Raw genomic sequence first — 11,951 nt, forward strand, 5'->3', positions numbered from 1 at the left:
CAACACATCTCTATTTTTATTCTCTAAATGTTCAGACGGTCAGTTTGTTCTGTAATTTTGTGTCTTAGAGCACTTCAGTCATGTGGATGCTGACCCACATGAGGTGGCATTGTGGGTCCTGCTGAAGAAGACACAGTCAGCTAATAAAGCCATCAGACTAGAGGCTGTTCAGGAGCTTGCAGACAATCACCACTGGCATGGTAAAGGACCCTAAAAGTTTCCTGTCACTTTAATTTGATACACAACACAGACCTGCTTTGGTCTTAGATCACACCTGTTTTGAATAATCCAGATTACCAGTACCAGACGGCAGCACAGGTTATAGACCATCGGACAGCAGTGGGCTTGGCCCGGACGCCTCAGGTAGACCTGAGGTTTTTCCGTCACCCACCTGCACTGCCTGATTTGGGGGAGGTACTCAAATCTACTCTTTAGGATATTTGCCATTTGAATGCCTACCTCACAGATGTGCTGCATCTCACTATAATGTGATCTTCTCAGGGTTTGTCAGCGGAGGACGGACTGAGGCAGCTTTTGGCATCTCTGCCTCAAACTGAGGTGGACAAATGTGTTCGGTACTTTACCTCACTGGCCCTGAGAGAGAGCACTCAGTCCTTGGCAGCACAAAGGGTGACAATCACAGATTTACACATACATGTACAGTCTTTAGGAAGGTGATGGTCTAAACAGGAGGACAACAGTCACTGGGATGTGCAAAAAAAAAAAAAAAGAAAAAGAAAGAAAAAAGCTAGTTTCTATATCCTGTCATTAACACGTGCGCTTCATTGTTCCAGGGTGGTCTGTGGAGTTTTGGAGGCAATGGGCTGCCTTATGCCCAGAGCCTCACCTCTGTTCCTTCTGAGAAGGTGGAGTCCTTCTGTCTGCAGGCACTGGTACAACACTCAAAGGTAATCATCATTGTGCATCCAAAGGTGATTTAGTCTGGAGTCGGTGGCTTGATTACTTACTTACTACTCGTTGCGGTCATTGTAGCAGTGTATTAAGGTCAATTCTATGCGCCCCCTGTCTGGATGTTGCCTTGTGGTTAATACTTTGCGATCTGCAGGTAAGGAGCCACTGTGACCACATAGTTGCCAACGGAGGTCTACAGCTTCTCCAGAGGGTTTATCACCTCAGAACAGACTCTATGAAGATTCAGAGGAACATTGTTCGCATTATCGGAAACCTGGCTCTCAATGAAGGTGCCCATCAGGCCATAGCCCAGTCCGGTAAGTCTGTAACTAATCTGAATAAACTGGAGACAGCTCTGATTATGTGTAATCCTGACTGGGTGCGCTAAAGATGTTATGAAAGTAAGGTCTAAAATATATGTTGTGCTTGTTTCAATTAGAGATTAGATTGTCACCATCACAAAAAAATGTGTTTACTTTTATAGTTATCCACCCCAACTTATAAATTTTATCGTACTGCTCACACTTTCCTGTTTTTTTTCCCCTACTTTACCCATAAAACACCTGCAGGCTGGGTGTCTGTCCTGGCTGAGATGATGCAGTGCCCTCATATCATGCAGGCGTCTCACGCAGCTCGTGCTCTTGCAAACCTGGACAGGGAGACAGTAAAAGAGAAATACCCAGATGGTGTCTATATCCTGCACCCACAAACACGTAGCAAGTAGGAAAACAAATTCAGTTGTTACATAAATGCATTAACATCATTTTATTTTATTGTTATAACCAAACCATCATCTTTGACAATGTTTTCAATTTCCAGTCAGCCAATCAAAGCAGACGTGCTGTTCATACACGGGATTCTAGGGGCAGCTTTTAAGACGTGGAGGCAGAAGGACCGCAATACGTTAGAGGAAGAGGAGGCAGCCAAATGCGAAGATGACTATACAGAGTGCTGGCCAAAGGTAACAAAGGCACCTGATTCCTCTAATTACATTAATGGATTATTTCAGTGTTTTCCTCCTACAGTGAAATTGAGTGTTTCAAGACTTAGAAGTGTGTTGTCGTCTCTGTGAAACTCTTAGGTCTCACACAGCTTAAGATTTATCTCAGTGTTCTTCCATGTCGTTTTATCACTGTTTATTGTCAGTCATGGTTGGCTGCTGACTGTCCAAATCTGAGAGTGCTGTCGGTGGAGTATGACAGTCATCTAAGTGACTGGATGGCCCAGTGTCCTGCTGAGAATCAGAGGTAAAAAAACAAAAAAAACAACGATAAATCTGTAGTTTCTTTATACGTCTACATGTGATTAAGGTGCTACTCTTGGTAAAACAGAATATTTTTGCAAAGTCAGGTGCCCTTGGATTAATTACTCCAACAGATTAAAGGGTTGACTATCTGTCTCTCCAGGAAGTCTCTAGCCTACAGAAGTCAGGAGCTGCTAAAGAAGTTAAAGCTGGCAGGAGTTGGAGAAAGGCCTGTGGTCTGGGTAGCCCACAGTATGGGAGGTATTTCTCCCACATCTTTCCTTCCACAAGCATGTTGGACTTTTATGCAGATCCCTTGAATCAAACTTGAAAAAAAAAAAAAAGAAATTACTAATCTATCCTCTTGCATTTGGTTTCTCTTGCAGGACTGCTTGTGAAGAAAATGCTGCTGGATGCCTCACAGGACCCAGACATGCATGGGTTATTACAGAACACCAAAGGGATTATGTTTTATAGTGTTCCTCACTACGGCACCTTCATGGCAGAGTACTCTGTCAATGTCAGATATCTTCTCTTCCCCTCCATAGAAGTCAGAGAACTCTGTAAAGGTCAGTGAATATGATGAATTCTGTGGTCTATGAAACTCTTTCAGCATCTAATGTGAATTGATGTGTGTGTTTTAAGATTCACCAGCTCTGCGCAGCCTGAATGATAACTTCCTGAACCTGGCCAAAGAAAAGGATTTCAAGGTGCTGAGCTTTGCAGAGACACTACCGACGAACATTGGACCCATGATCAAGATACTTGTGGTACCAACGCAGTCAGCAAGTATGTAACTCCAAATACTGTAATGTCTGAAATGTACAGCTTAAATATTTTAAAAAAAACACATAGTTGAAGCAATGTCTTGCGTCTCATCGTGTTGTGGTTTCAGATCTCGGGATTGGTGAGCTCATTGAAGTGGACGTAGATCACCTAAACATCTGCAAACCAGAGAGGAAGGACTCATTTCTATACAAACGCAGCCTCCAGTTCATCCTGGACGCTCTGCAGAGCTACGTCACCCACTGACAGAAATCTATAAAAACAATGACACTGAGACCACCTGCTGTATACTTGAAATGTATATCACACTCCAAACCAAACAGAGAAATAACTGCACATTCACATGAAGCACCACAAATGCAATTGCAGTATAGCTAACGAAATCAAATTTATTTTACACACGGATATATGTGGAAACCTGTCAGTTGTGATAACGATAGCAGGGTGCGTTTTTTGTTGTTGGGGTCTTTTTTAAGTCATCCACTGAGATCGGTCTCTTAATTGTACATCAGCTAAGTTTGAAAGAAAACAACTCTTATGTTTACAAGTAAATTAAGCACATTACAATTTTATCTAGATTTCCTTTTATTTTAGATTTATTACCAGCTAATCATGGGATACATAATGCTCATTATCTACTGTATTTACTTAAAAATGCACTGACATTTTGTTGCCACTCATGCAACTTGACTTTTGACCAGAGCAAAGGTTTAAGACTTTATTTTTATATGTATTTGTTTTACTCTAACTATAGTGTGATTATCATCTTATGTGCCAAAACATATTCTTTCCCAAGCCTTACCTCAAGTGGACCTGAGTTAATACCTTTAGTTCAGATTGCACATACAGTTGTATGGGACTGATCAAGCAAATTAATTTTAATACATGTGTTTGCAGCCCCCACTGCCACTAGCAGTCCTAAATGCTGGCAATGAAATGAATAAATGTGTAACGTTTGAGGGTTTATGAGTCATCTATGCATTTCTATATACAAAGTACAAAATACAACAAAGTATTTGAAACATTCCTCTGGGATTTTGGCCCATATTGACATGATACCATCACACAGGTGCTGCAGATTCGTCAACTGCACATCCATGATAGGAATATACCACATCCCAAAGATGCTCAAGAGGATTGACATCTGGTCACTGGAGGTCATTTGAGTTCAGTGAACTCATACAAGAAACCAGTATGACATGATATGAGCTTGGTGACATGATGTCTTATCCTGCAGGAAGTTGCCATCACAAGATGGGCACACTGTTATCATAAAAGGATGGACATGGTCCAGAACAATAAATGGGTTGAACTAAGGGGCCTAAATTGTGCCAAGAAAACATTTCCTACACCATTAAACCAGCCTCAGAAACATTAGTTTGCTATTCTTACCTTATTCTTCTGCTGCTGTAGCCCATCTGCTTCAGGGTTCAAAGTTTTGTGCAGTCATAGATGCTCTTCTGCATACATTGGATATAAAAAAGTGATTATCTGAGTTACTGTTGTCTTCCTATCAGCTCCAAACAGTCTGACCATTCTGCTCTGATGCATTTTTACCCAGAGAACTCCTGCTCACTGGATATTTTCTCTCTTTTTGGATCAGTCTCTATAAATCCTAGAGATGGTTGTAGCTCAATTGACCAGCAATTTCTGAAGTACTCGACAATCACCCGACATTCAAAGTCACCCACATCACCTTTCTTCTCCATTCTGATGCTCAGTTTGAACTTGAGCAGGTCATCTTGGTCATCATGTCTACATGCTTAAGTGCACTAAAATACTTCCATGTGACTGGTTGATTGTATATTTGCCTTAAGGAGCAGCAGAGTAGTTGTACCTTATAAGTGGTCCTGAGTGTATATATATGGTATCAAGTTGTCATAGTTTTCCTGTTAGTGACAGAAGGGGGAAAATGGCACAGTACTGTATTTTATACTGGATCTTAACTTGCATTTTGCACCAATGTCATGATGCAGTTTTTTGTAATGCATTTCATGCACTTGGGTACAAATATTGCATTATTTTCTTCATAATACTCACTCATCTATACACAACGTAGGCTTTTTTTAAACCCACAGTATTGATATGCACTAAAATATAAAGCATTAAACCTTTACCAAGGACAGAAAAGCAGCACAGAAGCAGCAAAAGCTTTTAAAACATGCTAGCGCGATATTTGGACATCAGAAGATTGTCCCTTGGCGCACACCTTACATAACCCATCAATGCTTTGAAAACTTAGCAGAAACAGCTGGAGATCTCGGGTAGATAAAAGGCTGTTTGTTGCTTTATGTTAATCCTTCGCTTAACTGTAGACAGGTATGTATATGTATATGTGTGAAGTTTGCTCTTTTAGATATTTGAGATCGCGGTATGTAGCAGAACATGCCCGTGGCCATGCTATTTTGAGCTAATGCTAACCGGTGCTAAAACAAAGAGCTAGCATACGCTGTACTTAAACGTTTACAAGTATTTTCTTTGTTGTAATGGTAATAAAAATATTATTAAAATGTCCGAAAACATGTGAAGCGTTTATCTTACTGTTTAGTGCCTTAATAAGGGTTTAGGCTGCCGTAAAGCTGCTTCTACTTGAGGCCTTCAGCTGTCGGTTTGTTTACTGTGCTGCAGGTATTCAGCTCTTTAATCGGCTTCGACTGTCCATTTCTCTGCATCAATATGGTCAACGTGCACAAAGGTGTCCTTGTTGAATGGTAAGGTTGTAACTTTGCCAATAAATATTTGTAGCTAGTTTCACAGAAATCTGTTTTTAAGTAGCCGAAACTTTAACTTTCTCTTGCTGTATGCACTAGTGATCCTGCCATGAAACAATTTCTCCTGTACCTGGATGAAACGATGGCCTTGGGAAAGAAATTCATCCTCAAGGATCTTGACGACACGCACGTGTTCATTCTTGCAGAGGTGGTTCAAACACTCCAGGAGAGAGTCGGAGAGTTGATGGACCAGAATTCATTCCCCATCACACAGAAATAAACGCAAACTGTCAGAAGAAGTGTTACTTTTTGGCCATGGACTGCTCATGATCTCTGGATAAATGTTTGCAGTGTTTTAACTGCAGACTACAGTGGATTACTGTGAAAATGCTCAAGGAGTTCAAATACATTTTGATAGCAGGTTCCAGAATATGTTTTCTTTTTCTTTGCCTTCTTTAAATTGCAGATTAAAGCTACTGTGTCTGCAGCACCATGTGTTTGTTTTTTTATTATTATTATTATTAATAATTGATATGAAAGGAGCAAGGATCCGAAGTTAAATAAATCGACAGCTGCTTGTCGTTTAACAGTGACTTTCAGTTTTTTTCCATATTTGACATTCTGATTAAAGTTGGTCTAAAAATATTTAAAACGGTCTTTTGAAAATGTTGGGATGTTGTGTCTAATGTAAATCAAAATAATACAATTATGTATTGAAGGTCATTTAAGCCCTTTTAAAGCCTTTTAAATTGAAAATAATTTTGGGTAAATAGTCTCTTTTCACTATGTGACATCTTTATTTTTCTTTCTTTGTAATGTGACTGGGTGAAGTAACTAGATTTATTCGGTATCATTAATGCAAGCTAAGTTTCTCTACATTAGTTATACGTTGCACCCTGAAACATACGGAAAAACCCTTTTTATGATTGTGCACAGAGCGTGAAGCAGGAAAACTATTTAAAAAGAACGTTGAGGAACCACTTCTGACTGAGTTTTAGGATTTGTCAAGCCAGCTAACACAAACAAGCCCAGCTGTCTTCAAGCTGCTTTGTAAGAATTTAGTCTTTTTCTTTTTAATTCCATACACACACATAATGAAATACCCAAATTCTTTGCAATTTTATGTTGAAAAGAGTTTAACTGGAGGTGACCCCCTCAAAATTTTATGATTTTCATTTTATTCACAGTGAGCTTCTTTTTATATCCATTAATATTACTAATTAATCCAAAAGCTTGGAGTTTTTCCATTAACCATTTTTCCCTTTTGGTTCAGCATTAAAGCTTTTTTTGTGGGAAAGATATTGCTCACAGCAAATTCCTAAAAACTCCATATGTTGCTCCCATAGATACCATCCAGCTTAACACACATGAGGCTCCAAATTATACCAGGAGTGGGGTTTGAACCCACGAGAGCATCCGCTCATTGGAACTTAAGTCCAACGCCTTAACCACTCGGCCATCCTGGTACACATATGTTGTGTAAATGTTTTCCTTTGGGAAACAGTACTGTCAGTCGGAGAAAGAAATGTATTAATCTTGTTTGTCAGGATCATAGCCATAAATGGAGGACTCTCGTAAAGTCCCTGGATTTTCATTCACACATATTACATGAGATATCTACTCTTTACACACTAAGGATCCACACTATCAGGGCTACACCACACTGCTGTTTTATAAATCATCAAAACCATTAGTATCCTACGATTTATTATATATAGAAAAGATCTGTTGCAAAATGTTTTCATGTAATCCTAAAAACAGAAAAACAATCTTCTGTACTATTAACCATCCACAAATGGAAACAACAGACAATACAGGTGATTTTAGCTAAAAAGCCAAGAAAAAACTGTGCTTTTTTTTCAAGAGATGTAATTTACAGCCACAGAAAAAAGACAGCTGCAGTATGTAGAGAAAGAGAATAGTTAAACCTATAATCAACATGAGTCCTTGTAGGTGGCAGCCTCCAGTTTTTACAGACTTCTATCGGTCTCTAGTGGACAACAGAGGTAACTGCAGGATTCAAGCTAGAATAATGTAACTGCAGTTCAAAACTACATTTTTGGGGGGGGGATTTCCCATAGAAAGTGTGTGTCCACGTGTCAGTCCAAGTCGCAGGATTTAGTATTTCTCAGAACAGTTAAATGCAACTTATTTACAGGTATTAAGTCGCAACATTTCAGTCTGTCTTTCATCAGTACAAAGACAATGTCCATATATTCACACGCAGACATATATATTGTGTATAACAAACCTCTAAGCAAGAACACAAGAATCAAACTACACTTCTTTTCCACAGTTTCAGGGGGGTGCACCGTTCCTGGAAATACTGCAATACCAGGTCGATGCGTGGAGTGGACGGAGCAAGCCCCTATTCCATCTCCCTGTTCCAAAAATCAATTTAATATATGGTCCCCGGATAGGGGACGTATCAGATATTAAACTGATAAGAACAGATACTACACTTGATCTTAGCCAAAAGGCCGAGAAGCGATACCCACATATCATCCGACACAAGGGAGTCATTCTGCTTACTGCAACTCTAACTCATGGTTACAAAGAAGAACACAGTCGTCTTCTAACAAATGGTAGAGGACAGGTCGAGGTTTTACTGACGTTTTACCTCCGAAACATCACAATATAACTATGCTCGCCATGTTTCAGTTTATAAACGGCGCCCCATATAAAACGACACTTTAGTTTCTGAAACGCCGGTCAGCGCATGCCGGTTAATGATATTCAAGATCACGTGGTCGTCTGCAGTCCAATCAGCGGTCGTTAAGAAGGAGCGTCTTAAATTCATTTTTATCACTTTCCTGGCGGTATAATTGTTTTCATAATATGATAATTACGTGATCTATGAAAAATAATTATAATATCAGTATCGCGCGTTGAATTGAAACGACGAAAATCAAATAAACACGTCTATGATTGTTTAAGGTTTCACGAAGAAGCTCTTCCGCCCTCAGGTGTACAGACAGAAAACTGCACCCAGTCTACTCTAGACCACAGTAATCTACTTGTACAGTACTGAAGCTGGATTGGCAGCAATTTCTAACCATGGAAGTGGACATACAAAACTAGCTTAAATAAGTTACAATTAATTCTGCATATTTGTAACTTTGGTGTGAAATGACTCTTCTCAACGCCTGACAGTGTAATGGCTTTACTGGGTATTTCTGAGAAGGGTGAAGTTGGCCAAGTCTGAGAAAACTCGCAGCTGGAGGGAGGTTGAATGTATCTGTTTATCTTTTCTGCATTTGTATTACTTTAACGAACTAACCCCAGTGCTATAAAAAAAAAAAACATAACAAACAAACAAAAAGCGAATAAATGTTTTACACTTTAGCTTGTTTAGCAGTTAGCAAAAGAGTCTTAGGTTAGAATACAAACATAACAAACAAAAAAATTAGGATTAACAAAACAGTACGACATCGAGAATTGAAAGTAGGGTTAAAGGACAGAATGAAATAAAAAGAACTGTTCATAAAGAGTTGGTTTGACCAAACCTACCTTTAAAGGGTTCTCTTAAAAACGAAGTCGCATCAGGGAGAATTACCTCGGGCTAGCCTTAATGTTGTATAAATAAAGCTAACCAGTAGGGGGCAGTGTTTACGTTATACGAAGTAATAGAACACAAGCCACCCTAAGCCTAGCCGTAGATGTCCTAACATTGTGGTGTGATGGTGTGACATTAAGTAAAAACATTAAATAGAACTATTGCCAGCTATTTTTTAAACACTTCAAAACCCACCCAGTTTAACCACCTTAAACTAACAAAAGCTACACTTCCACCGAAAGAATCAGACATGTACACTTATCTTGAAGCATTTACAATTCTTAAGATTGCAGTCCAATTTAGAAGAAAACTGGGTGATGTAGAGACAAGGCACCATCTTGGTTAAAATATATATTTAAGTCAGCTCAAGAGGACGAAGGCAAGGAAGTCAGCAAGTTGGAATGGAATCTGCTCCAGATTGCTCAGGGACTGTGCAGACCAGCTCTGTCAGGTGATCCTGTACATCTTCAACCTGAGCCTAAGTCTGGAGAGGGTTCCTGAACTGTGGAAAACTTCCTGCATGGTTCAGATGCCAAAAATCACACACCCCAAGGAGCCCAACCCCCTCAGGCCTGTGGCCTTGACTTCTCATCTGATGAAGACCATGGAAAGGGTCGTTCTGCACCACCTTTGCCCACTGGTGAGCTCAGCGATGGACCCCCTGCACTTCACCTACCGGTCTGGAATCGGGGTGGATGACGCTGTCATCTACCTGTTACCCCAATCCCTCTCTCACCTAGAGCAGGCTGGCAGCACTGTGAGGATCATGTTTTTTGACTTCACCAGGAGACTAAGGTCCTTTGGAGTCTGCAGGACTCTGTTAAGGACATTCTATGATACTGTGGTAGCATCTGCCCTTTTCTATGCAGTGGCCTGCTGGGGGAGCAGATGCACAGACAGGGACAGGAGCAGGTTTGACAAACTGGTGCGGAGCTCTAGCTCTGTGCTGAGATGTCCTCTGGAGTCTGTGGAGGCAGTGGGCGAGAGGAGGATGTTAGTAACGCTGACATCCATCATGAACAACCAACATCACCCTCTGCATGAGTCTGTGTGCTGAGCAGCTCCCTTAGTCAGGCAACAGCCTAGCTGCAGGAAGGAGCGCTCTCGCAGATCATTCATCCTAACAGCAGTTAGACAAGGTGGAGAAGGCCTGGTAGGATATCAGCTTTGATAACTAGCACCTTACCCGAAATGGTAAGCTTCCTCTTGTTCCATAGCCCCAATTTTGTACGCATTTTCTTCAAAATCTTTCCCCAATTAACAATTTTCCCTTTGGGTTCCACATGCCAGCTTTTTTTTGGGCAGGGGGGGGAGATATTGCTCACAGCAAATTCTTAAAAACTCCATATGTTGCTCCCATAGATACCATCCAGCTTAACACACATGAGGCTCCAAATTATACCAGGAGTGGGGTTTGAACCCACGAGAGCATCCGCTCATTGGAACTTAAGTCCAACGCCTTAACCACTCGGCCATCCTGGTACACATATGTTGTGTATACGTGTTCCTTTAGGAAACAGGACCATTGGTAGGAGAAAGAAACATATTAATCTTGTTTGTCAGGATCATAGCCATAAATGGAGGACTCTTATAAAGTCCATGGATTTTCATTCACACATATTACATGAGTTATCTACTCTTTACACACTAAGGATCCACTCTACCAGGGCTACACCACACTGCTGTTTTATAAATCATCAAAACCAATACTATCCTAAGATTTATTATATATAAAAATGATCTGTTCCAAAATGTTGTCATGTAATCTTGAAAAAGAAAAACACATCTTCTGTACTATTAACCATCCACAAATGGAAACAACAGACAATACATGTGATTTTAGCTAAAAAGCCAAGAAAAAATTGTGGGGGGTTTTAAGGGATGTAATTTACAGCCACAGAAGAAAGAAAGACAGCTGCAGTATGTAGACTCTATATATTCTACATTGTAGAGAAAGAGAAGAGTTAAACTTATAATCAACATGAGTCCTTGTAGGTGGAGGCCACCAGTTTTTACAGACTTCTATCGGTCTCTAGTGGACAACAGAGGTAACTGCAGGATGCAAGCTAGAATAATGTAACTGCAGTTCAAAACTACATTTTTGGGGGGGGATTTCCCATAGAAAGTGTGTGTCCACGTGTCAGTCCAAGTCGCAGGATTTAGTATTTCTCAGACCAGTTAAATGCAACTCATTTACAGGTATTAAGTCGCAACATTTCAGTCTGACTGTCTTTCATCAGTACAAAGACAATGTCCATATATTCACACGCAGACATATATATTGCGTATAACAAACCTCTAAGCAAGAACACAAGAATCAAACTACACTTCTTTTCCACAGTTTCAGGGGAATGCACCGTTCCTGGAAATACTGCAATACCAGGTCGATGCGTGGAGTGGACGGAGCAAGCCCCTATTCCATCTCCCTGTTCCAAAAATCAATTTAATATATGGTCCCCGGATAGGGGACGTATCAGATATTAAACTGATAAGAACAGATACTACACTTGATCTTAGCCAAAAGGCCGAGAAGCGATACCCACATATCATCCGACACAAGGGAGTCATTCTGCTTACTGCAACTCTAACTCATGGTTACAAAGAAGAACACAGTCGTCTTCTAACAAATGGTAGAGGACAGGTCGAGGTTTTACTGACGTTTTACCTCCGAAACATCACAATATAACTATGCTCGCCATGTTTCAGTTTATAAACGGCGCCCCACATAAAACGACACTTTAGT

At 40.3% G+C, this 11,951-nt stretch overlaps 2 protein-coding genes, 1 long non-coding RNA gene and 4 other non-coding genes across 7 annotated transcripts in view; 2 read left to right on the top strand and 5 right to left on the bottom strand.

Annotated features, from left to right (window-relative positions):
* The window catches only part of serac1 (serine active site containing 1), an 8,725-nt gene extending 2,876 nt beyond the window's left edge, over nucleotides 1-5,849 (top strand). The window contains exons 6-19 of the mRNA XM_003449931.5: nucleotides 69-200; nucleotides 293-414; nucleotides 502-630; nucleotides 795-908; nucleotides 1,067-1,229; nucleotides 1,482-1,632; nucleotides 1,732-1,873; nucleotides 2,059-2,159; nucleotides 2,319-2,416; nucleotides 2,542-2,724; nucleotides 2,801-2,944; nucleotides 3,051-5,260; nucleotides 5,570-5,652; nucleotides 5,752-5,849. Of these exons, the coding sequence (XP_003449979.2) occupies nucleotides 69-200; nucleotides 293-414; nucleotides 502-630; nucleotides 795-908; nucleotides 1,067-1,229; nucleotides 1,482-1,632; nucleotides 1,732-1,873; nucleotides 2,059-2,159; nucleotides 2,319-2,416; nucleotides 2,542-2,724; nucleotides 2,801-2,944; nucleotides 3,051-3,187 (1,616 nt within the window). The 3' untranslated portion in view covers nucleotides 3,188-5,260; nucleotides 5,570-5,652; nucleotides 5,752-5,849. The remainder of the gene's footprint in view (nucleotides 1-68; nucleotides 201-292; nucleotides 415-501; nucleotides 631-794; nucleotides 909-1,066; nucleotides 1,230-1,481; nucleotides 1,633-1,731; nucleotides 1,874-2,058; nucleotides 2,160-2,318; nucleotides 2,417-2,541; nucleotides 2,725-2,800; nucleotides 2,945-3,050; nucleotides 5,261-5,569; nucleotides 5,653-5,751) is intronic.
* LOC112842343 (uncharacterized) lies at nucleotides 3,590-9,780 on the bottom strand. Its single transcript, XR_003214070.1, has 2 exons — nucleotides 9,163-9,780; nucleotides 3,590-4,401 (listed from the first exon to the last, which is right to left on the bottom strand). It is a non-coding gene; the product is annotated as an uncharacterized LOC112842343 (long non-coding RNA).
* Nucleotides 5,198-5,994, top strand: gtf2h5 (general transcription factor IIH, polypeptide 5). Its single transcript, XM_025898570.1, has 3 exons — nucleotides 5,198-5,260; nucleotides 5,570-5,652; nucleotides 5,752-5,994. Exons 2-3 carry the CDS (start codon nucleotides 5,618-5,620, stop codon nucleotides 5,930-5,932), a joined length of 216 nt encoding a protein of 71 aa, XP_025754355.1. The 5' UTR covers nucleotides 5,198-5,260; nucleotides 5,570-5,617; the 3' UTR covers nucleotides 5,933-5,994.
* On the bottom strand, nucleotides 7,036-7,118 carry trnal-uaa (transfer RNA leucine (anticodon UAA)). The gene has a single exon. It is a non-coding gene; the product is annotated as a tRNA-Leu (tRNA).
* LOC112842544 (U2 spliceosomal RNA) lies at nucleotides 7,954-8,144 on the bottom strand. Its single transcript, XR_003214356.1, has one exon. It is a non-coding gene; the product is annotated as a U2 spliceosomal RNA (small nuclear RNA).
* Nucleotides 9,781-10,607: 827 nt separating the features above from the next.
* Nucleotides 10,608-10,690, bottom strand: trnal-uaa (transfer RNA leucine (anticodon UAA)). The gene has a single exon. It is a non-coding gene; the product is annotated as a tRNA-Leu (tRNA).
* Nucleotides 10,691-11,554: 864 nt separating this feature from the next.
* On the bottom strand, nucleotides 11,555-11,745 carry LOC112842545 (U2 spliceosomal RNA). Its single transcript, XR_003214357.1, has one exon. It is a non-coding gene; the product is annotated as a U2 spliceosomal RNA (small nuclear RNA).
* Between the last annotated feature and the right edge of the window lie 206 nt (nucleotides 11,746-11,951).

Source organism: Oreochromis niloticus, linkage group LG15 (genome assembly GCF_001858045.2).
Source record: "Oreochromis niloticus isolate F11D_XX linkage group LG15, O_niloticus_UMD_NMBU, whole genome shotgun sequence".
NCBI classification, from domain to species: domain Eukaryota; kingdom Metazoa; phylum Chordata; class Actinopteri; order Cichliformes; family Cichlidae; genus Oreochromis; species Oreochromis niloticus.